The sequence below is a fragment of the Periplaneta americana genome, chromosome 12 (genome assembly GCF_040183065.1).
Source record: "Periplaneta americana isolate PAMFEO1 chromosome 12, P.americana_PAMFEO1_priV1, whole genome shotgun sequence".
Taxonomy (NCBI): domain Eukaryota; kingdom Metazoa; phylum Arthropoda; class Insecta; order Blattodea; family Blattidae; genus Periplaneta; species Periplaneta americana.
This window is the reverse complement of record NC_091128.1, coordinates 45,787,928-45,812,953: the sequence shown is the minus strand read 5'-3', so window position 1 is coordinate 45,812,953 and position 25,026 is coordinate 45,787,928. Positions and strand designations below refer to the sequence as shown.

At 37.3% G+C, this 25,026-nt stretch overlaps 1 protein-coding gene across 6 annotated transcripts in view; it reads left to right on the top strand.

The window, feature by feature from the left end:
- gish (casein kinase I gish) overlaps positions 1-25,026 on the top strand; it is a 391,901-nt gene that overhangs the window by 310,177 nt on the left and 56,698 nt on the right. For all 6 annotated transcript variants that reach the window (XM_069841246.1, XM_069841243.1, XM_069841247.1 and 3 more), the window contains exons 5-8: positions 9,103-9,217; positions 11,241-11,360; positions 13,373-13,543; positions 17,597-17,745. In XM_069841246.1, coding sequence (XP_069697347.1) covers positions 9,103-9,217; positions 11,241-11,360; positions 13,373-13,543; positions 17,597-17,745 — 555 coding nt within the window. The remainder of the gene's footprint in view (positions 1-9,102; positions 9,218-11,240; positions 11,361-13,372; positions 13,544-17,596; positions 17,746-25,026) is intronic.

Here is a 25,026-nt window from a genome sequence, read left to right as displayed (position 1 = left end):
AAGCGAGTTTCAGCTTATATGTTAGAGAAGTTGCCTATTATTTAAGGCGTTCTTCAATCTGAACTTGAGAACGTGTACGGTATAACTTGAACGTCGTAGCAACAGATGGCGGTCTGTACGGTCTGTGTGCTACCATAACCTCTTTCGAACTGTGTTTTGCGCCGGCAAGTCGTACGCAGGGTATTTATCATCGGTTGCGTACGGTAACATTCCAAAACACAAATCAAATGCTCCGTGTCCATGTTGACCGTCGAAGTTAATGTCAACAAATACGTAAGTAATCGTCTTAACCCTCTCCCTCATATCCCGACAGTAAGAAAAAAAAAACTCACTTCAGTACGTGTTTTCAAACAGTTCACATTCTTGCCACTACTGGCGTTACCGTATATCGGTAAGTAATCTTCAGAATGAACGCCGTACTTGCTAGGCAACTTCTCTCGCATTTAGGTAATACGCCTTTGCGGAAGTGTAGGAAAATTGAATTCTCTAGGCTCATCGGATAGCCACATGACGACATACAGCGAACCATGACACATTTTGAGCTGAACACCCAGTAGTGCAGGGCTTCACAAATTCTCAACATTGCACGCGCACAAATAGCCATGCAACGGTGCAACGAGGTAAAGTGTACTGCTATGAGGTATCCAAATACATCTTCCGCGATTATTGCGGTGTTTAGCGGTCGATCTTTTTTTGTTCTAATCTTGAGAATAGCTTTTGTTAAACTAATACGTACACAACACCCATGTCCAAGGCGGGATTCGAACCCACAACCTTTCGGACCAAGCGATAGAGACATGCCGTGCCCCTACCGCTTGAGCCATCCAGGCCGACATTATTCAAACCCTCCGTCCTGAGTTTATAACTTGTGTTGTGCAAGCCTGAGGTCCACATGCAACACAGGTCTTTCTTCGAGTACCCAATCAATTGATAATCGCCGTTCATTTCGAGTTAATATATAGATCCACTACCTGTGACGCACTCTAACAGTCTCTGCCAAACTAAGTGCAGTAGAACCCCTATTATCCGTGATAATGAAGGGGGTTGACTGAACGGTTAATCGAAAAAATCGGATAATCCGAACCATAACATATTTTCGTAAATTAAGTGAATAACACTTAACTTTCATCATTTTCTCTGTGGTCTTGTGTTTAATACGCTTGGTAGTGAATCAGAAGTTCATCAACTTAAGTTCGGTTGTCAAAGACGTGTTTTTAAGGGATAAGAAGTCCTTTTAATGGCTGTCAGCAGAAAGATAGGAATAGTAAAGGTCTCATGTTGTAGATTTACATACTGCATACACTTTATCCTTGATTTTGATTAAATCACGCATAGTTGTAACATCAGTCTCGTATTGTGATGCGAGATGATCCACAATTTCTCCCCAAACCAATTAATTATTTGTATTTTGTTCGATACTTAGCACAACACGTTTTCTTTTGACACTCTTGTAATACATTTTGTATAGAAGTTGTAGAATACGGCAAATCGAACAGTAGACCAAAACTATGTAGAGTGTAAATGCTTGTAATAACACTCTCTAGAAAAAAAAAATACGTATACTAATATAACCTACAACAGTATCTACTTCATATGTTGCTGTAGCGAAAAAAAAGGAGCGAGAGAAAGACGGTCGGATAATCCGCCAATCGGTTAATCGAGTGACGGATAATCGGGGTTCTACTGTATAGACATTAACGACATCTATGCTCGTAGAGTTGGTGGGAATAACGTTAAGAGCCTTGTCATTGGGTGGAGGGGGAATCTCCGAAGGTTTTGAGGAACCTTTCCACTAGAAAATTTAGCATAGCCTTTGAACATAAAAATACTCTCCTCTCGTTTCAGAATGTGAAAAATGGCCCTCTGACCTTGTCGTTCCTTGAAACAGTTCACTTTACTTCATTGAATTGATACTCCGTATTCATGCTCGTATCAAAGTAACGGTAAATACCTAAAATTGACACTGCATTGTTATCTGTTGAGTGGACTCGTCCAAAGATACCGAACTGATACAATATCCGCTGTAAGTGGACTCTGAGATACGGCGGCAATGTTATACCGTCTTAAAAATGTATACATTCCAAGAGTTGTAATGGAAAATAAAAAAATACATTATTTAAATTACGCTGAACGAATCCGCATTTCGCTGTGATATTATAGATTTCGAATGTTCGTACATTCCATACTTCTCTTTTGTTTCAGTGTGTAATGTTTAATAGTATTAGTGGTTTTTATTCCTTGAAATTATCTTAGAAAATGTCTCAAGGTGGGTGAACTATGCACGTAGCCACATTATGCGACACACTTCTGTACTCCCACGCTGAATTGTCTCTTTTCTTTGAATGATGCTTATCACCTTATCAGTATTTGGTTCAAGAGGAGCAAGGGAACTTTTGTCCACATATATGTAGCTTTCATTCATACGTAATGTATGAATTCATATATGTATTTTGTAAATTGCATGATTACTTTAATTTATTTGATAGTCCGTTTGTTATCAGTTATAAATCATCAACTCATTCGTGCAATTGGTACTATTTGAAACAACAGTACTTAGAACCGAACCTTGTGATGATGTCCCTTTTTGTTAATTCGATCTAACCCTATTGGCCTAAAAAGATTTAAGCCTTGTTTCCTGCAGAACCCAGTAACATAAACAACTTACAGAACTGTTCATTGTACACTGTCATGTACTGTACTTGTGTACCTTCATGTTAGTTCATACTCCCTCCTAGATTTTGTAGTGTTGTAAGTCAATCACATTCACAGTATTAGTATGTAATGCAATCTAGAGAGAATTCATAGCTGCATTGGCCTGATCCCCAGTACAGTTATGTTTTATAAATACTCATTGTAGAAAGAATATCTTAGTACACATGACTTTGTAAAGTTTGCATGTTGATAAAATTTAAAAGGGACAAAGTAAGAGTGGCTTATTAGGAAGATGTTTTCCTGAGACTATTTTCATTGTTACAAAATATGAAAATTAATGAGATATGAGTTATTACAGTTATTCTTTTTCGGCTCCTCTTTAGATAGCAGAAAGGTAAAAGGTAACTCCATAGAGATGAAGCTGCAAGCTTTTATGGCACTAGAATGAACTGATGTGGTCGGCAACACGCTCTGACTGCCTTTTATTCCTGAAAAGTACCTGGTCTCAATTTGACAGAAGGCTGAATAGACCTTGGGACTGTTCTGGAAGCTTTGGAAACTAGGAAATCCTGTCGCCACCTGGAATTGAATCCAGGACCTTTCATTTCGTAGCTATTTGCTCTACTGACTAAGCTACCCAGCCGCCTGCAGATGACAATGGTAGATTCAATTTTAAGAACATATTTGTAGCAACAGGGTATTGGTAGTTAATTTGTTAATTTTCAACTTTTTTTTGACTGTATATTTAAATAGGCAGGATGTAGCTCATTTCGTACAGCAACTGGCTACGAACTGGAAGATTTCGAGTGGCAGCCGAATTTTTCTCGTTACAAAAACTTCCAGGATGGTCTCAAAGTGCACTCAGTTTCTTGTCAAATTGAGTATTAGGTCTTTTTCGGGATTAAAAGATAGATTTGGTGCCGATCACACTATGCACCCATATATATATATATATATATATATATATATATATATATATATATATATATATATATATATAGACACACACACACACTAATGTTACAGAAATTGCAACACCAAGAAGGATACATGTGACTGAAATGAAATTGATACCACAGATTAGGTACATGACAATACACAAATTATTAGAATTACATAACTGTACCTGATCTGTGACTGTGAGGTTCCAGTATGGTGTGAAGCCTCCATGCCCTGCAATCAGAGCCTCTAAACGTCGTGGCATAGAATCAAAGAGGGCCTGGATATGTTCCTGGGGAATCTCCCTCCACGCAGTTTGTATGCGAGTCCACAAAGCGTCAAGAGTGGGTGCTGGAGGACCATGACGAACAAGTTTCCGACCAACCATATCCCAAACATATTCTATGGGCGACATGTCTGGCGAACGTGCAGGCCAGGGAAGCAGTAATACCCGTCGTTCTTCGAAAAAGGCTTGCACAATCCTCGCCACATGTGGCCGGGCATTGTCCTGCTGAAATAGGGCATGTGGAGTTGCCAGAAGGAGGGGCAGTATCTCGGGCTCTAAAACCTCCCTAATGTAGCGGTTGCTGTTCAGATTGCCCTGAATACGTAGGAGGCGAGATCGCATATTGTATCCAATGGCGCCCCAAACCATCACACTAGACGTTTGTCCGCTATGCCGCTCAACAATGCCGGCTTTCAGATTGCGTTCACCACGGTAGCGTCTAACACGTATGCGGCCATCATTGTAGGACAAGTTGAAGCGGAACTCCTCCGAAAACACATTTTGCCACTCAGCACGCCAGTGATGGCGTTCACGTGCCCATTGCAGTCTGAGGCGTTGGTGGTTTCTGGACAATGGAAGTCGACGCAACGGCATGCGAGCCACTAGTCCAACCCTCAAAAGACGGCGACGAAACGTTGGCGCAGACAGGTCCACACCGTTACAGTAGACTCCAACGTCTACTCAACACTGTGGATGTAGCTGTACAGTCCTTTACGGCCATACGGACAAGATGGCGGTCGTCCCGTGCTGTGGTCACATTACGTGGTCCAGTACCCGCTCATCTCTGCGGACGACCCTCTTCTATCCACTGGTTCCACACCCGCATCACTGTAGTGGCATGATGTCCGACACGAGCAGCAATATCGCGATACGAAAATCCATCTTCATGCAGGCCAATCATTCGTCCCCGTTCAAACTGTGTTCTTTGTTTATACTGCGCCCTGTTAGCACGACGAGGCATAGTGACTCTAATACACTGCTCGTCTGGCTGCACAACAGCCCTCTATTTATGCGCCTACCACGACAGAGGGCACTGCTGGGTTCAGGAATGCAAAATCATTTTGAAATTCTAATCACTTGCTTGTCATACCCTGCGTTATATTCTTATGCCTATCTAGTTCCTTCATGGTGTTGCACTTTTTACAGACAGTAGTATACATACAGGGTGATTCACGAGGATTTACCACCGCTTAAGAAGCTTAATTCTGAAGACATTTTGAGCAAAAAATGTCATATAAACATAATTCCTATTCTCGACATTTTCAGAGTTACACAAACTTAAAGTTGTTTGTAAAATACGTTTTTTCTTTAGTTTGAAGGCAAAAGAATAATACAAATAGAGAAAGAACCATTCAGAAGTATCATTTCTTTAATTGGCAAGTATTATGAAGCTAAAAATGTGCTGTGAACTCCTTAGTTGCTTCGTACAGACATCTTCTTTTATTTTTAACTAGAAAATTACATTCTTAGGCACTTATCACAATAATTATTAGAAATCACACCACTTCCACAGACTTGAATATTTGCAGTTTAATTTTGCATCCTAATTTACAGTCTTGCAGAGTTTACAACACATTTTTTTTAAATGTCGCCGTCCGCTTGAGTACACTTGGCCGCACGCTTGTAAACGGCACTCGTCGCTCTACGTAACTGCATACGGCAATCTTTTATTTCCGTAGCGCTCGCGCTGGCTGCTGACTGCACGCTGACCAAGATCACGCGTTCACAGCAATGCGTTCCAATAACGAAACGTAACTTTGTAAATATTGAGAATAGGACCCATGTTTATATGACATTTTTTTTTTTGCTCAGAATGTCTTCAGACTTAAGCTCCATAAGTGGCGGTAAATATATATATATATATATATATATATATATATATATATATATATAAAACATTTTTTGTAATGTTCATATACCCATATATTTTATAAACATCCTTCTCATAGACGTTCATAGAGTTTAGTTAAATATTATTCAACGTGGCGTGATATTTGTTGGGTTCTTGCACTGTTTTGTGAAAATAAATTAGACTAAAAATTATTTATTGGAAAGAACACTGAATAAATGCTATTGTTCAACAGACGTCACATTAGTTTTCTACCAGATAGTCATCCTACAAATAAACATCTGAGTAATAGGCATAATGATGGTAATCTGAACCACAATATTTACGAGAAAGATATACAGGGTGTTAAGAAGAAAGGTCTAATATTTCTAGAGAGGGTAGTATTCTTAAAAAAATAAACATGGGTCCTAAATTAATCTCTTTGAAGAAACAAGTACTGCGGATTCCCGGCCAACAAGTCACTCAGCTGAGTGCGCTCCTAGTATAATGGCAGTTGACATTGGACATATACGTTAACATATATATATATGCATGAGCATGTTCTACGGATGCCAAATGATAGACTACCCAGGAGATTATTAAATTACAGACCCCTTGGATACCGAGATCGTGGACGCCCAAAGAAGCGATGGAGAGACCAGCTTTTCACCTGAGACGGAACAGGCCAAATGGCCTAAACCCTGATAGCTATTGATGATGATGATGATGATGATATGCCTAACTTGGAGTCAGGCCACAAAGGGAAACATTGAAGGAGGAGAGTTCGATCCGGTGCTGTGAATTGAATTCGGCGTAGCTCAGTGGTCAGAGCGCTTGGTACGTAGAACCAAGGACCCGGGTTCGATCCCCGGCGCCGGAGAGACTTTTTCTCCTCAAATATTAACTGTGAAATTAGTATTTTAACAACAACGTTTCTTTTTGGGTGTGTTATATCTCCATGTTTACCCTTTTGTTTACTACATTGCAATAAAGAACAAGCAAAGACCTGACATTAGAAGATATCCTACTGTTACAGCACCAACTGTTTCTTCAAAGATATTTAGGACCCATGTTTATTATTATACTTTTTTTTCTTATTTTGATGAATACTATTTCTTTAAAATATTATTAGACCCTTGTTTAATACCTTCTATAAATAACTTAACATATATTATGCTATTGCAATGTGTTGTAGACTTGCAAACACTGTTTATGTTTTGGAGCAATATTTTGTAATTTTAGGAACCATCCAATGAAGTATCTCATCTTGTTGGGAACACAAGGATATTGGAACAGCTTGTCTATATAGTTTAAGCACTAACACAATAAGCCAAGTAAATGGCTGAAGTGCATATGTAGCTGGCAACAGCAGACAGCAGGAGAGAGAAAGAAAACATGGAAATAGTCCAGGAAACATCATCTCGTAATGCGTTTGTATATCAGGAAGGACTGAAAATAAAGGCAGTAGTTAACTGAAATCAAACAGCTTAAGTTTTAAGTTTTTGCTCAGAGATGTGATATCTGCATTATATTCAGTAGAGATTGAAAGTTTGTCGTGGAGAGGCTCAGTTGTAAAAAAGAATGAACAAATCAGATAAGAAGGTTAAAAAATTTTACGATGGAAAGTCAGGTATTGGATATACTGGATGATTCAGTGACCTCATTACAAACTTTTAGGGATGATAGAGGTGATCAATAGGAACCTATGTCCTGTAATGTGATGTTTGATATGCATAGTCACTGTAACCAGCTAGCATCGAACTCAAGACCATCTTTCTGAATAGTGGTTACAGACTTCTTATTCCTGTAAATGTTGGTGAATTCTTATAAACATGGTATGAGCTAGCTGGCATCGTAAATTATATTTTGACTGATAAAGCCGTACAGCTTTTCTTTCATTTCCATTTGCCCTTTCCTAAATGAAATGCATATCAACAAGTTCTCTTATATGAATCTTCCCGTGATAACAAGAGAGTAAAGAAACTAAGTACAGTTTTTTGTGTGTCTGTGAAGTGTACTAGGGTGAGTGTAGTGTAGGGAATGGGTGAGGATGATGATGGAGAAGGTGAAACCTGGTGCCGGCATATAGATTTGTGATTTAATCCAGGCATATTGGTGCACAATTTAGTGATTAGAAGTTGTGCACCACCATCTCTCCTAGTCCCGAGGTAGAAATTTTACATGAAAATTTCTGACCCTGCCGGGAATCGAATCCGGGCCGGCTAGTCTGGAGGCAGACATGCTACCACAGAGCTAACTCAGCGGATAATACAGTTACAAATAAACTGAGGTAAAATTTCAATGCAATGACCATGAGTTCGATGCCAGACGGCTATTTTAATGTAGGCTGTAAACAAGGTTCTGTGCGCATTTGTATGATCTTTGTAATGTTCACAAACATCGCCAGGACAACATCATGATATACATTGAAGAAAAGTAAATGGCCCATTTTACTATGGCCTTCAATGTTACTTAGACGGTTAGCACATAAATCGCGTTTTGTAATTACCGAACAAAATGTTTCCAGACAATTTTATTGTTCCTATGGAAGTTGTTCATAATGATCTCTTCTATTTTCCTTAAAAGCTTGTAACAAAGTCATAGAATCACCTTGTATATTGTAACTCGTGTAATGAAATAAAACTTGCTGTGCAAGCAGAAACAAAAGTCTTCTTCGTCCAGTGCTTTCCAGTCGAAAACTTCTAGTCCATTTGAAATTCAGTACAGTTTAGCTAAATCAGCTGCCTGTTGTTTTGTGGTGTCGAGTTACTTACAGGTGAGTTTTCACAAGCAGATACGAAAGTATTTCGACACAAAAGGTGGTGTCGCAGAGCACCCTCATGCAGCCACCACTGGCTTCATATTCCACCACACACAATCAGAAACACTTGTTGAACATTTTTTACCCAAATCCTTCACATCTCGGAACAGTCCAGTATAACTTTATAAGCGATAAGTGGCATTAAAGTATTTTGCTGAGTGTAAAAAATGAAATCATTGGAATGTGAGATGTAATTTAAGATGGCAGCAGAAGCAGACGCTTTGCTTTAATTTCTTTTTTTACAACTGTTGCCACTGCACACAGCATTGACGAACATTCACTGAAGTCAAATCTTTATTAATTTTTAATATAAGATATACTTTCACAGTTGTATTAGGAACTTTGGTTCAGTTCAGACAAAAAATGGAAAATGCATTGTGAATGTATTGTAATGAATTCCCATTTAAGAGCAATAATTTCATATATGTTGTAAGAAGAAACATATTTCACAGAAGTATGATTTCGACACTTAAAATATTGTTTAGGTTTACTTGTAACATATAATAATAATAGCAATAGTAAACATTTTATTGTTTTGTTTTCTTGTAACTGAATGTTTGATTTGAATTATTACAGCTTCACAGGATAGAATATGTCCATAGTCGACATTTAATATACAGGGATGTGAAGCCTGAAAACTTCCTTATTGGACGCAGTACCACAAAAAAGGATAAGATCATTCATATTATAGGTAAGTATGCCATACTTTATAATATAGGAAATATGCACGTCCTATATTCTATAAACATTGGATCTTGCCGTCATTGGAGTTTTGTATTTTATAATAATATTTTATAATTTATACAATGCTTTGATATTTAGCTGTGTGAATCGCTACACTGTTATTAGTGAACAATAGTCACAATACTTTATAGTCTTTGAGCTAAGATATTATATGATGAAGGATGTGTGGAGTAGAGAAAAATTCTCTCCGACACCAGGACTCGAACCTGGGTTTTCAGCTCTATGTGCTGACACTTTATCCACTAAGCCACACCGGATTCCAGTTCCAATGCTGGATTGAATCCTCTCAGTTTCCCTTTGGTGGCCAACCCTCATGCGCTGTGTCACAGATGTGTGACAGTGGCACAATGCCCAACACACTATGTGCAGAGGTGCACTCATTACAAGTGACTAAGTGGCCGGGATCCGATGGAATGAGCGCTGTCTTAAGTCACTAAGTGATTATTTACGCATATCATATTATTATGATGTACCAAAGTACATATGATATTTCCGTGCAGGAATTCTGCATTACCATATGCTGAAGGATGGGGATTCAATCCGGCATCGGAACTGGAATCCGGTGTGGCTTAGTGGATAAAGCATCAGCACGTAGAGCTGAAAACCCGGGTTCCAGTCCCGGTCCCAGGGAGAATGAATTCGGGCAGGCTACCATATGAACTTGTGATGTACTGCGTGTTCAGTTCAAAGTGTGTCATGGCTCGCTGTATGACATCATGTGGCTAGTCGATGAGCCTATACAATTCAATCTTCGTACACTTCCGCAGAGGCGTATTACCTATGTGCCAAAGAAGTTGCCTAGCAAGTACAGCGTTCATTCTGAAGAGTACTTACTGATGTGTACGGTAACGTCGGTAGTGGCAGGAATGTGAACTGTTTGGAAACACTTACTGAAATGAGTTTTTTTCTTACTGTCGGGATATGGGGAGAGGGTTAAGACGATTACTTACGTAGGCCTACAGTATTTGACATTAATTTCGACTGTCAACATGGACACGGAGCATTTGATTTGTGTTGTGGAATGTTGCCATACGCAACCGATGATAACAAATACCCTGGGTACGACTTGCCCGAGCAAAACACAATTCGAAAGAGGTTATGGTAGCACACAGATCGTACAGACCCCCATCTGTTGCTACGACGTTCAAGTTATACCATACACGTTCCCAAGTTCAGATTGAACGCCTTGATTAATAGGCAACTTCTCTGACATAAAAGCTGAAACTCGCTTCAAATCGCTGACTCACAACAGTGACGTCATGACACACTTTAAAATGAACACCCAGTAGAAACCAATTGGAAAAAGAGCAATAGGTTACCACAATAAGATAAGGCCTGACATTTACACCTCGCCAAAACCTGAAAAGAGAATAGGTGAAATAGTTTGATACATGACAATATTGTCATGATAACGACTTTTTTTAAGTTACATTCCTTAGTTGACTAAACAACCACAATAACAATAATAAACCAACAGAGAGAGTTGACTTAGACACTAGCTAACATTTGAGACTCGCATTCAGGTAGTCCCGGGATCAAACTCTGTGGCCAGTCAATCTGACTGGGGGGTTTTCATGGTTTCCCTCAGTCACAAAGGCAAATGCCAGATTGGAAATTCATACACCATGATTTATCATCATCTCATTCACAAATAATATAAGCATTACTCAAAATGTAAAATCAGTTACATGAATACAAGCCATCTGTAACACATGAACAATAGAAACAGGAACTCAACAATGGTAAAAATGGTTTACTAATATACCCAAACGTCTTACACGCAGTATGATCATAGATGTTAAAGCGTGTATAAATTAACTTAAAAAGAACAAAAGCAAAATGTGGAAATGCATGTACTCCTTACTACTGTTTGTGCTTGTAATAAATAACATTAATTTTTCCAACTAATGTGTATTTTTTAATATGGTAAGTTGTTGTTAATACATGTGGCAATCTTTCTTTCATTTCAGACTTTGGCTTAGCGAAAGAATATATAGATTTAGAAACAAATAAGCACATACCGTATCGGGAACACAAAAGTCTGACAGGGACAGCGAGGTACATGAGCATAAACACTCATTTAGGAAAAGGTAAGTGTTCTCCGTTTGTGTGTTTATATGCTAGTGTTTGTTGTACATTGAGATTTCTAAATACAGTGAAACCTCTCATTTACGGACATCAAAGGGACGTAACAATCTGTCCGCATCTGGGAGGTGTCCTTTATTGGGAGGGAGACTCCCCAATCTAACAGTAGATTATGCATTATGTATCCCTTCACGCTTTAAATGAAATGTATTACTGTAGTTTAATTCTAAATATAGTATACAGTACTATAGTAAATTCTTTGCAACTTCGAACTACAGTAGATAAGACCGAAAACAGAAAATGCAGTACTGTAATTTACAGTTTTCGACTTAACCTTTACATTCAGGTGCCATGTCTCTCGAACTAGTACAACTGATTGAAGTGAAGAGAATAATCCTATTAACTCTTATCATGTGTTGAATACAATTTCACGATCACCCACTTCCAGCTAACAAGGGGTAGCCTACGAGACCCTTACTGTCTTCTTTCATGATAAGGAATTTCTGTACAGTTCTCAAAAGTAAATTTTCCATTTTTGTAACACATTAGGTCTTGCAATCCAAGTTCTATCGCAGTCAGGAGGTAAAGCAAGCTTTAGAACTGTGAAACAGCTGTCCGTGTCTGTGTCTGAGAGTGTCCGTAAACGAGAGTTAAATTTATCTTTAATTATATATTATTTCAGTTGGGACATAAAAATCTGCCCATATATGAGGAGTGTCCATATCTTGGGGGTGTCCGTAAGGAGAGGTTTCACTATAGATAGTAATAATGTGCAATTGGTAATTGATCATGTTATATTTATATTACATTACATTTAAGTGAAAATAAATCCAAATAAAACTTCTACATCGTAATACTCCAGCTATCTGCACCAACTTCACAATTAGTTTGACATTATGCTGGAGTTGGCCAGAACTTTTTCTATAAGTTATTGCAAATAGACAAAAGTCCTGCCTTTCCTTGCAATTTCTCTGCACACTTTCCAATCTTCAGCTGTATACTGGGCAGAGGTAACTTGGCTGCAGAAAGTTTGAGACAAAATACAAAATGATTTGCTAAAATATTCACCCTCGTTTGTTTTGTGTAAAGGTTCGTGTCTCTCATTTTACATACACCCTGTTGTTGAAACGGATAAATAGCAATATAGTGAACGCCAGTAGAGGAAGTTATCCCCACCCACATGAAATGTGTATTCGACACAACACTCGCCTATCACGTAGAGTGTCTGTTGAGCTAGTGGGGGAAAAGTGGAAGAGGTCATGGGCGGAGCTTCTACGTTCGCTATATTGCGATTTGCCCGTTGAAACAATGAAAATACATCCTGTTACTTAGAATTCCCTCATCTTACACTCGTGTTCATCTTGTGTAGGATCTGTAAGAGGAACTTGTTAGTTACGTCTGCTCTTTGTTGACTTGGTAATTGTGAAAAATTAGAGGAGAAGAGACTTGAATGCTATATGACTTCCATAAAAGTTTGATCTGTTAATTGCGAAGACTTTTCTTTCTTTTCCTCTTTGAAACTCCTCCTTTCAACTTTTCCTTTCTCACGTTCTCCAATTTCACTCTGTTCTCTCATTTCCCCCACTTTCTCTATTTTCCTCTCCCCTCTTTCATCATTTTTTTCTTTCTCCAATTCTCTCGTCTCCCTCTTTTTCTATTTCCCTTTCCCCTCTTCCACCATTTCTGTCTTCTCTTTCCTCTTTCCCTCTCCTTTTTCTTGTTTCTCCATTTTCCTTTTTCCCCATTTTCTCCGTTTCCCTCTTTTCCTTCTTTTTTTTCTTTATTCTGGTCTTTCTAGCACTCCCTGTCCTGCTTTTTTCAGTTCCCTCTCTTTCTCTAACCTTTCAATTTGACTCTCATTTTATTTCTGTGTAATCCCTCTTTTTTATTTTGCAGGCAGCTACTATTTAAGAATATAAATACTTCGTGAATTTATGTAGGCCTACTGTACATTCAAATATCACGAACAAATGGTAAATGTATACCAGTAATTAATATGTGCTTTGTAATGTTGCAGAGCAAAGTCGACGGGATGACCTGGAAGCTCTGGGACATATGTTCATGTACTTTCTGCGAGGCAGTTTGCCATGGCAAGGTCTCAAAGCAGATACACTCAAGGAGAGGTACCAGAAGATCGGTGACACGAAGAGGGCCACTCCTATAGAGGTGCTGTGTGAAGGACATCCAGGTGAAGAATTAACGTTTTTACTCTTCTGCTTCTTATGAAAGTGCTCTGGCCTCTTCCAGGCGTTGATGGCCTCAAGACAGACTGATTAGTTTCTTTTGCTTTCTGTACTGGTGAAAATAGTGAAATGGCAGTATGACAAGAAAATATGGACCATTTTTTGGTCTGAGCACTAATCATTTCGGTAACCTGCATCCCAACTGATATTTGCTGGTAATTTTACTCGCCTTGCTGGTATCTAGAGTCGACTGCATGAACAGATACAAAAACTTTTGGAGTACTGTAGCAAGATTCGTAACAAACGAATTGCGACCAGTTAGCTTTTTTTCAGTCAAAACTTTTATTTTCTTATGAATATTATCTTTGTGGTAGTTATTAAAAGTTACGTTGGAATTACTCACACATTAAAAATGCAGCTAAAACTTGTATTTGAATATTTCCTATTCAATTTGCTCATTACTGTAATTGCTTGTATAGTTAGCTTACTTCTACTTCTTCAGTCAGGAATTAGGCCAAAGTCTGTTCTGGTCTGACATCTGTCCATTGTTTTCTGGGTCGTCCTGTTAATCAGAGTCCTCTTGGTCTGTAGTTTCTGTTGTTTGGAGATCAATGAAGTAGCCAGTTTTCTCTATAATGTTTTATTTTTTCTAGTATAAATTCCATTCTTAAGCTGGGTAACTTTCGGTGCTGGACCCCGGATTCATTTCACCAGCATTATCACCTTCATTTCACTCAGATGCTAAATAACATGAGATGTTGATACAGCGTCGTAAAATAACAATTCCATCCTTAAGTCATTCCTGGTGTCTTAATTTCTGAATCAATCTTCTCCTGTACATCTCTTCGATCTTACAAAACGCATTTCAGCAACCTTATTTTGCTGAAGTCACCATTTTTCATGGTCCATAACACTGCCACAGGGAGCTCCACGAAGGAATAAAATCTTAGATGTGTGTCTTTCCTTGTTCTTCATTTGAACGTTCTTTGGATTATACCACAAATTGTTTGGAATTTTACATATTTCTGATGTAATCTTGATCTATTTTACATCAAAATACTTAAAATGTGATACTTGCTTAGTAATTTTGTTTTCAATACAATTTTTTGTTCTAATCGGAAACTTAACATGGAATGCCATTACCTTGTTTTTATCAGCTTTCCCTTAGTAAATTTCACAGCTTCTCTTATCACTGCACTGTGTTCATATTTCATTTTGTTACATCTTCTTTAAAGTTTAACGTAACATCTTTCTCTGTCTATGTGACCAACAATGAGTGCCTGTATTTAAACTTATAAATACTCGTTTTAACCAGTAATAATAGACTTCCAAAACAATTTCAGTGACATTGGGCACAAGGGATGCCAATGCCATGTCCTAATATGAAGACATATGGTCTGATGTCAGGAGTGGATGTTGACCTTCAGTATTAAAGTGGAACTGTAGAGTGTATCAGGATAACTTAAAAAAGACAGACCACAGAAACGAAATCCTGGAATGAAGAGATCCTGCAAGCCATTGAAGATAGGGACCTGAAAATGAAGATGTATTGGATCAGAGACGTGCATTTGGGAGTAGAAAGATGGATTATTGTTTGTCTATATATCTGTGTTTAGGTCTACATGTGCATGCGTGCATAGTCCAAATGGTGTAAGGAATAATAAATTGTTGGAAGTCTGTAGTAGTAATAGGAGAAGCCTGTTGAATATACAAAGAGTGTCATTGAACATTTATTACCTCAAAGGTACGAGTAATCTCCATAATTGTTACTACATCAATCTCATTGGGAAACAAGATGGTCAGTTGCCTTCTTGTAGAAGTCTTTATGCTGCTGACAGAACCACAAACTCGTCCATTGCAGAACTATATCCACAAATGTCTTTCTTCAAGTCTTGACATATCTGGAAATTGCATGGGAAAGATCTGAGCTGTAGGGTGAATGCTGAAGTGTTTCCCAGCCAAATCCCTGAAGCATATCCCGCACGTGTTTGACAGTGTGGGAACAGGTGTTATCATGCAGAAGTATACTGCCGTTCAAGAACATTCCAGGGCATTTCGACTTTGTTCCTCAGTTTCTACAAAGTATCTTCATAGTACTGCTCACTGATTGTGGCCCCATCCATCCGTGCAATAACATTAGGAGTTATGGTGTGATGGGCCTGTCCAGGCGCAGATCATTGTGCAGTGACCAGTGTCCATCTCGGAATATCTTATGCCACTCCAGCACACGTGAACGTGACATGCAGTGTTTCCCATACACAACAAACATGCTGAAACGGGAGCCTCCTGGCTATCCCCGCCGTAAATCATTGGATAAGGTTAGGTGACTCACCTCGTTAGGTGAGGGAAAATGAAATAAATACCTTAAAAATTACAATTTACCTGATAACATTTAGTGATTAAAAATCAGGTAATAACCTCTATATAAACTAAATGCAAAAAGCAACAAGAAATTAGATATATGAAAACTTATATAATATAAAAAATTAATAAATATAATTAAGGTGACTTGATAAAAAAATATAATTAGAAAAGGAAACGTCCCAAGAAACAATAACTGTAGTAAAGGCAGACGAAACCCGAATATCAATCAACTATGAAATTACTGTTCCTCCGGTGACTGGTTTGCCGGATCATATAGACCTCCCTGACATTCGCCATTACACCTAAGAATGTAATTAACACATATTACACAAATAGAATATTAATTTAACTGGTCCTCAATTCTTTCATGTACTAATGTAGAATAAAGCTTAACAAAATGAAACAAGAAATACTTAGCGGACCATATAAGACTGACGAATGTCAGCGAATCTTTCTAAGTAAAGGCAAATTAACAAGATAGAATTTAGAAAAGACAATACATATATATTAATAAACAATACTGTCACCAATGGTCGAATCCATTTATAATCCCCGGCAGGTCAGTCTCGGGATCAACTTGAAATCGCCTTCCTTGTGCACACGACGGAACAATTTCCCTTTACATGGAATCGGTTGACCACATGGCAACTGAGAACCATGACTTGAAGCAGTAGTACCAAAAAAACTCCAAATCCACGGGGTCAGGCCCTGCCTGTCCATACCCAGTCACCATCCCACGTCCTCATGTCGGTATCAGGATCAGTCCCCGCTGCAACTGTCTCTCCCCAAACAGGATAGCAAGTTTCTCCTTCAGATGCCTCTGAGTCACTGCCCCAGGCAGTGCGTCACCAGTCCAACCCGGAAAGACGCTTGTAACAGAAGCATCCAATCACAAGCAAGACAGAAATCACGAACCAATAAGAAAGTTCCCTAATAGTAATAAACTCGCTCTTTATACATAGAAGAAATCAGACAGAAAATGGCGGATGAGAAAACGCCATCTATTAGAAAAAAAGAGAAACTAAAACCAGGAAGTAAAGGAAATAAGGAAAGGGAGAAAAAATCAATACAGAAAAACAGGATGCTGGAAAATAAACGGCACAATGCTAAGATGAATTTCTCGTCCTCCAGCACCCTCAGCAGTCAAAAAACGATCCACACCTCTCTGCTCTTCTGTACTCACCTTCATTTCGGATGTTGGACTAATAGACGTGTTACTAATGCTACTTCTAGTGCAAAAAACAAACATATGAGTGTACATCGATTATTGTGACTGTGCTGCCCTCCTTCCCCACACGTTGGTATTGATAGTAAACAGCATGTTACCAACTTTGCACGCCTTCAGTTCTATGTTTGGTGACCCACTTTCGTTTCGTTGTACCTAGTACATATAAGTATGGCAGTGTGGCAGGGGCTATAGCCTCTCTCACATGGTCGGATTTTTGTCTTCCATTCATGCAGTTGGATAGTCATCCCAATATTTTGAACAGTGCTGGAGAATCAACAGTGATACCTTGATAATGTTGTTGTTGTTTTCTAATGCCAGGCATTTGACAATAAAGTCATTTGACCTCTTGCACTCCAATATTTTTCAAAGATAATGTCATGGTTAGCCACTGAAACACAGATTTTGAGATGTTCTGAGTCCATTTGATACCTTGATAATAGTGTAATTGATTTGTTTACTTTTTCAGAGGAAATGGCTACGTACCTGCGTTATGTAAGAAGACTGGATTTCTTCGAAACTCCGGATTATGAGTACCTCAGAAAATTGTTCCAAGATCTCTTTGAGAGAAGAGCTTATGTAGACGATGGAGAGTTTGACTGGACAGGGAAGACGATGGTAAGTATCAGTGCTGCAATACTGGAATGCTTAGTTTGGTTGAAGAATTGTGTCTGTGATGTCTGCCTCCCCTCCTTCACTCTTTCAGTCCAGTTGTTCCATGGAACTGTTCCCATCCAATTCTCCGTAATGTGCCATTGTTGGCTGCGTACTCTCATGGAAAAGCCCTCGAGTCTCACACAGTTTGAAATTCCGCAGTTCAAGAATGATCTGTTATTATTATTTTCACCATTCGTCCGGTTCCTCCGCACTTTAATCAAGACAGGTATGTGTATAATGTAATACTCGAATGCTTCCCCTGTTTATCCATTCTAGAACAGCAGTTCTTGTTGACCAGTTTGGAGAGGGTGAGAGAGGGAAGTCAGTGTGTCTTAAGCACCCAGCTAATTTCTGTTTGTGGAATGTTTGTGTATAGCTGTTTTCCATTGTCTTTCTTTCCTCGGGTGCATTCTTTATATACAGGGCTGTTCAAAAAGAAGTAGCAGATTTCAAATATTTATTTCTTCCAAACTACAAAAGATAGAAACACAATTCCAACGTTCCTGGACAGACGAAAGTTTAAATTTTGAACAGTCCTGGTAGAAGTTCCAATCACAGCCGCATTGGTGCTGTTGGCACAACAAGAAAAAGCATTTTGTGTGCTGCAATTAGCAAAACTAGAGTCAATTATTGAAGTTCAACGTGCTTTTCACTGTCAGTTTAATAAACAACCACCTCGTCATAAGCAGATTTATCAGTGGCATCGAAAATTCGTAGAAGATGGTTGCATCTGCAAACAGAAAAGCACGGGACGTTCACGCACATCAAATGAAAATATCGAGCGTATTCGTACAGTCAGTTATTGAACATGAAAGAAATTCACCGAAGAGTAACATCTTCTGTGCCATATCTGTAAACAAAGTTTATGGACCTTTCTTCTTCATGGAGAAAACTGTGACTATCTAGACATGCTTCAAAACTGGTTATTTCCTCAACTTGAAGATGATTCAGATGACTTCATCTTCATGCTAGATGGTACCTCGCCTCATTTCTCTAACCACGTCCGACGTTACCTGAATGACACCATTCCAGGACGTTGGATTGGAAGAGGAGGAGGAGAAGATCAACTTCATCACCGGTGGCCTCCCAGGTCTCCAGACCTCACTCCATGTGATTTTTATCTGTGGGGTTACGTAAAAGACAATGTTTTTATCCCCCCTATCCCAGACATTGGCCTTAACACTGCAATCAACAGCTCCAATGCAGCTGCGCGTGACAAGCAACAGCGTGATTGGAACTTCTACCCGGACTGTTCAAAATTTAAACTTTCGTCTGTCCAGGAATGTTGGAATTGTGTTTCTAGGAAGAAATAGATATTTGAAATCTGCTCCTTCTTTTTGAATAGCCCTGTATATTATTTACTTTTTTTTTTTTTTTTTTTAATTATACTGAAGCAGATTCATCTACCAAACGATTTTGTTTTCTTTCAAAATCTCTAGAGAGACATAGTTTCCTAGGAGGGTACGCAACCAGAACTGCATGACTGCAACGCAACATGCATTCTTCACAGCCCCACTTTTGTAACCATAGTAACCATAACACAGGATGAACACCTTTGAAACAGGTATCAGTTACAAGTTGTGGCTTACAGTACATAGTCTGCCAGTGTTGCCACTGTTCACATACACATACGCTTTGCTTTCCGCTTGACTTGTATGGCAATGAATGTTTGCTTTATTTAGGGTGAACTATAATGTTGCCATGGTGATAATATTGTGATTTGTTTTAAACATTCAGTTTGAAATGTTGCATGTTCTCTTCGCATGCTGCTTGTATCAATAGCCACCCAACTTTTACGATCTACGTCTAATCAGGAATGCTCCTCCTTCTCATATTGGGAAAACGAAATCGCAGAAGGTGTGTACCATAGAAGAAGAAAAGCTTTCGAGCTGTCTTTTGATTTCAGTATATTGTATATTGTAATGTTTTACAAATCGATAATGACATGTTATTATTATTTCGACATAAAGTAGATTTAATTTCCAGCATTACATTAAGGTTTTGGGTATCATTCTTGCCACATTGATAAGAAGTATTGAAAACTTCTCTTTTGGGGAGTTGAATAGATTTCTGTAAGGATTTGTGAGAGACTGCCTTTGAATTGTTCATAAAATGTTACGAGATTCTACTGTTGTTGTCTCTGGATTGAAATTGTGTGAAGCAATTGTGTTACAATAAAGCATAAACAGTATCGTACATAGAATATAAGAAAGTAGCTGTGAGAGAGAATAGCAAAGCAATGCAACTACATTGTAGGCATAGATGCTTAGCTGTTTGTCCAAAAATTTATTTTTTTATGGTTCTTTCATTGAGTTTCTTGACTGTGTCAGTAGCAACTTGTACCTACCCAATCACAGCCTTGCCAAGTGGCTTATGTCAGAAGAATATTATACATAATAAATTCTTATTGTCTGTTTCGTTTTTCATCTTACTTAAATTTTTCTTTTTTGTATTGTTAGGCAAGTTTTATCGATAAACATGTGGTAGAATTGTCTGAAAACCTAATCATCCCCAAATATTTGAATCTGTCCACTTGTTCCATTGCCTCATTTCGAATTGGCGCATTTACCTTCTTTATTTTTCTTCGTCTTGTTTGCATTTATCTTCAACCCATACTGCTCACAGCTGTCATTTAGCTCCAGTAGCATATCCCTTAGTATCATCTCCTCTTCTGCTAACAACGCCATATCATAAGCAAATCATATGCACTTCATTGTTCTTCCTCCCACTATTACTCCTCCCATGTTTTGAAAATATTTCTTCGCTGTAATGCAAGAGCAGTAAAAAAGATAATAAAAGAAATGAATTGCCATTTTTACTCTCATAACAACGCCATCATGATATTTATCATATGTTAGAATAACAACACAGTGATCTAATGTATTTAATCCCAAATGATAAGCATGAAGCTTTAATAATATTCCAGTCAACATTATGAATTCAGTAGAGAATCAACTATTTGCTGTGAGAGTTCAAAGATCTGTAAGAAATGTATCATAAAAATATCAGACACAATACTTAATGGTTTCCTTTTTTACCTATCATTGCAGGTAGTTATTAAAAAATTGAAATAAGCGTCTTTGAAAGAAAACTGCATGTAGTAATACGAATTTCATTTTGTATAATCAAAGTAAAGACATCTTTATTACGTCTCTCATTTCCCTGTACTTAAATGTCAACATGAAAATTGTAAATTGATAGTGTGTAACGTTCAACAGAGATTTGTTGTAATGTTTTGCATTCGATCAGGTATGTTGGAGCAGTACCAGTCTTGCTACATTACTAAACTGAGCAGAATTAATTGACTCTGAACTGAAGATTGCGCCACTAGTTGTGAATACAGTGAATTTTGCGAAATTGAACTGTGAACTCCCTTTTTTCAAACAGATACTTAAGATTTTTGCATATTACATGGGATTTAAGTCTACTTTTATGCCAGAGTAGAGTTATTTAAATGAAGAAAGAAAAATAAGTGTATTTGTGTACATATATAGTTCTTGGATATGTGCATGATGATGTACAGTCTGTGTAACAAGTGTTTTTGTTTTTATTAACATTATTGTATATTATCCTTAATTGTCAGTGTATTTATATTTATAGAAATAGAGCAACGATGTGGAAACTTCATTCTTTCTAATGATTGACAGGCTTGCTGTGGCAATTACGTTTATAAATTGTGTGACTCATTGAGTGAGCAAGCAAACATAAACAATATTTACAATTGTATTGGCTTATTTATAACTGTGAAACATGCTTTACATGCTAATTAAAGTGTGTAATTCTGTCAAAACACATTCACACATACAGAAGTTATTAGAGAACTCTCTCTCTCTCTCTCTTTCTCTCTTTTCACACACACACACACACACACAGATGATGATCTGAGATTATTTGCGTCTTTACTGAAAATTTGTCTTAAGGGGAGAGGATGGTATTTTTTGGTGAAAAATGAGTAAATTTTCAAAAAAAAAAAAAAAAAATTATTTAAAATACTCTGTGATATGTGTGGAATGCATAGCATAACAGTTTCTGGGTATTTGTGCCCTTATCGTATGTTGAGTCGCCATTTTTAAACTTCTTGCGTTATGGATTTTTAAATCACTCGCCCAATTTTATTGTTGTTTCCGGTTAAATTTTTTCTTTAAAATACCCTTTGATATGTGTGGAATGCATAGCATAACATTTTGTGAGTATTCGTGCCCTTATCGGATGTTGAGACGTAATTTTTAAACTTCCTGCGCTATGGATTTTTAAATCACACACCCACTTTTATCGGTTTCCAGTAACTTCATTTTTTTTTTTTTTTGCTACATTGCCAGACAAAAATGGATATATTATCTGAACTATTAAAGATACATGCATGAAATTTAGAACATACATTCTTTAGACTATTAGGAAAAGTTTCTCTGTAACAGAATTTTGTTAATTGATTTCATTTTAAAAATACATCCGTTTGTTTGTAAGAAAGAAAATCAGAAAATTGTTATTAAATTTTAATTGTTTATTTTACAAACGTAGGGACTAATATCAAAATTCTGTTACAGACAGTTTATAGAATATGCTTTTGCAAATACATTGCAAAAAACCGTTTAAATCTATCCTTAAAAATGGTTTAGATATATTGGTTTTAGTACAATCCTGTATTGGGTATTTTTTTTTTTTTCAAATTTGGGCTCCCAAGTAATTTTTTTATTTTTTTTTTCAAAATATTTTTATATGGTTGAGTTGCCACAGCTATGAGCTCTCTACATACAAAAAATTAATATTTTACGCGAAATAGGAAAAAAGTTTTAAAAAATACCATTCTCTCCCCTTAAGGCATGTTTTACTGTCCTGCATTTATAACAATCGTAATCAAATTGTAGGTATTGATTATGAGAGATAGCTCACTGTTTTACTGGTGTGTTTAATTTATTATTGTAATTGTTGTAACTCTCTGTTATACATGATGAGAGGTGTATACTTTTGGATTAATGTATTTTGAAAGGCCATTTCCTTCTCCCAGTATATCATTAGTTATTCCAATTATAAATTCACAGTCCATGATGTACATTGCTACATACGAAGAATGATTTGGTGTCATGATTACATTTACTTGCTGAAGAGTTTGCTCATCTGTGGACTGGAGAATGCAGGTGGAAATGCTGGAAATGGTATGAATGTGGACAAGAGTAGCTTAGTTGAAAGATGAATAAAATATGTAATTGCTTTTAATCGTGCTGAAATGTCTGTTGTATGAAAGAATTCGGTTTTGTACACCTTTTCTTGATGAAGCTAGTGAATACAAACCAAATTTGATACATGTTACAAAAATGATTTAGTGCAGTTGTTCCATAAAATTATATAGAAATCTTGTATATTATTGACACGTGTTATTTTATTATTAGTGGTTACAAGTGACATTTATTTATTTACCTTTAAAAGAATTGAAAGTAATTGTTCCGTGGAATTTTGTGATGCAGTGAATAAGCAAGTAGTAGCTGAGTGTAGTTGGCATAGTTAGTAATTGATGTCTAGCTGTCTAGGGAGGGTGTTTTAACTTACAGTCCATGCCATGTATTAGTTTTTATGTCGTCATAAATGTTAAAAAATACTTCAATAGATTCTATGAGATTCCTCACTAATATTAACAGCATCAAAATGACAATAGAAGAAAAAGCACTGATTCAATATGAAAAACTTATCAGATTACCAGGAAACAATTGGCATACATACAGTCCTCTCTGTAGATTGAAAAGTCAAAAAAGTTTCATATCCATGGTTCAAGAATTAAAGCAGAAAATCAATATCCCGAATTTAAAAGAAAACTTACAAATTAAACCAAACCCTTTAACTCTATTAAATATAGAATATAATCTAAATTTAACACAAGAAATACTGAAATCAGAAGTAAGCACTGAAATAATGAAACAATTGTCTTTAGAGACAATTAATATTAGGTACCCTCCACAAAACTGGCTTCATTTATACACCAACAGATCCTTGATCTCCAGAGAACAAGGTGCCAGTGCAGGTGTTACGTGCTGTCTCTTCTCACTTTATAGATCTCTTAGATATGGAACAACAAGTTTTGATGGAGAAATCATTGCAATAAGTGAAAGTCTCAGGAATCTTCTATGCCACATCAATAAATTTAAGAACGCAGTTATATTGTCAGACTCCAAAGCAGCTATTCTATCAATAGTCTCTGAACACATGCCTTCATCTCAAAACAGCAGAAATAACTAAAATGCTCTCTCAATTAATATCACTCAATAAAAGAATTGTATTCCAATGGATACCATCCCATTGTGGAATCATGGGAAACGAGAATGTGGATGCACTAGCAAAGAAGGGCAGCACTGCTACTTACAGACCTGTTACTAAATCTACGTATTACTCTGTGAAAAGATTTATTAAATCTACATACTTAGACTTCAACAAACAAAATTTGATAAAAATGGAACTCTCTGCATCATAATCCACAGTTAATTCCCGATTTACCACGAAAATCGTCTGTAGCTGCATTTAGATTGGCAACAGGCCATGATTGTTTGGCCAAACAGCTGCATAGAATTGGAATATATCAGTCCCCTAACTGCCCATTGTGCAACTCAAACCAAGAAATGGATTTTGAACACCTCAAAATGTGTGCTTCAGTGGCTGAGCATGATAATATCTTTGAAAAATATTGGAGTGCAAGAGGTCAAATGACTTTATTGTCAAACGCCTGGCATTAGAAAACAACAGCAACATGTTAAAAAATAAAGCAGTTTATTCTTCCTCAAAATACGCAGTAAATCTCATTATATTCACTGTCACTCTCATCACTGCAACTGGACCACATATTGCTTTATAAAATACCAGTAACATACATAGTCTTAAAGGAAAGAGGGACAATAATTGTGTTGTGGAAGTGCTTCAGGGGATGACAAATTGAATATGCCAATATCTACAGTAAAAGCAGTATTTTTGGATTATCTGTGCTTGCAGATTATTTGTACCCATTCTCCCAGTTATGAGTCTGGATAATTGAGAGTACACTGTACTGTCTATTTTTCATATCCTTTACCGTAATTTATTTTCTGCTGGGGGAGTGTGAGTCAATTGTACAGCACTATCTCATAGTTACGCTCATTCTCACCCAGCACTGTTGTGCTGTCAATTTACTGCAAAATTGTTTAACTTTTATGTGTATCATTTTTATCAAAAGTTAATTTTAGCAAATTGTAATTCTGTTAACAATAGTAGCCGTAATGATGT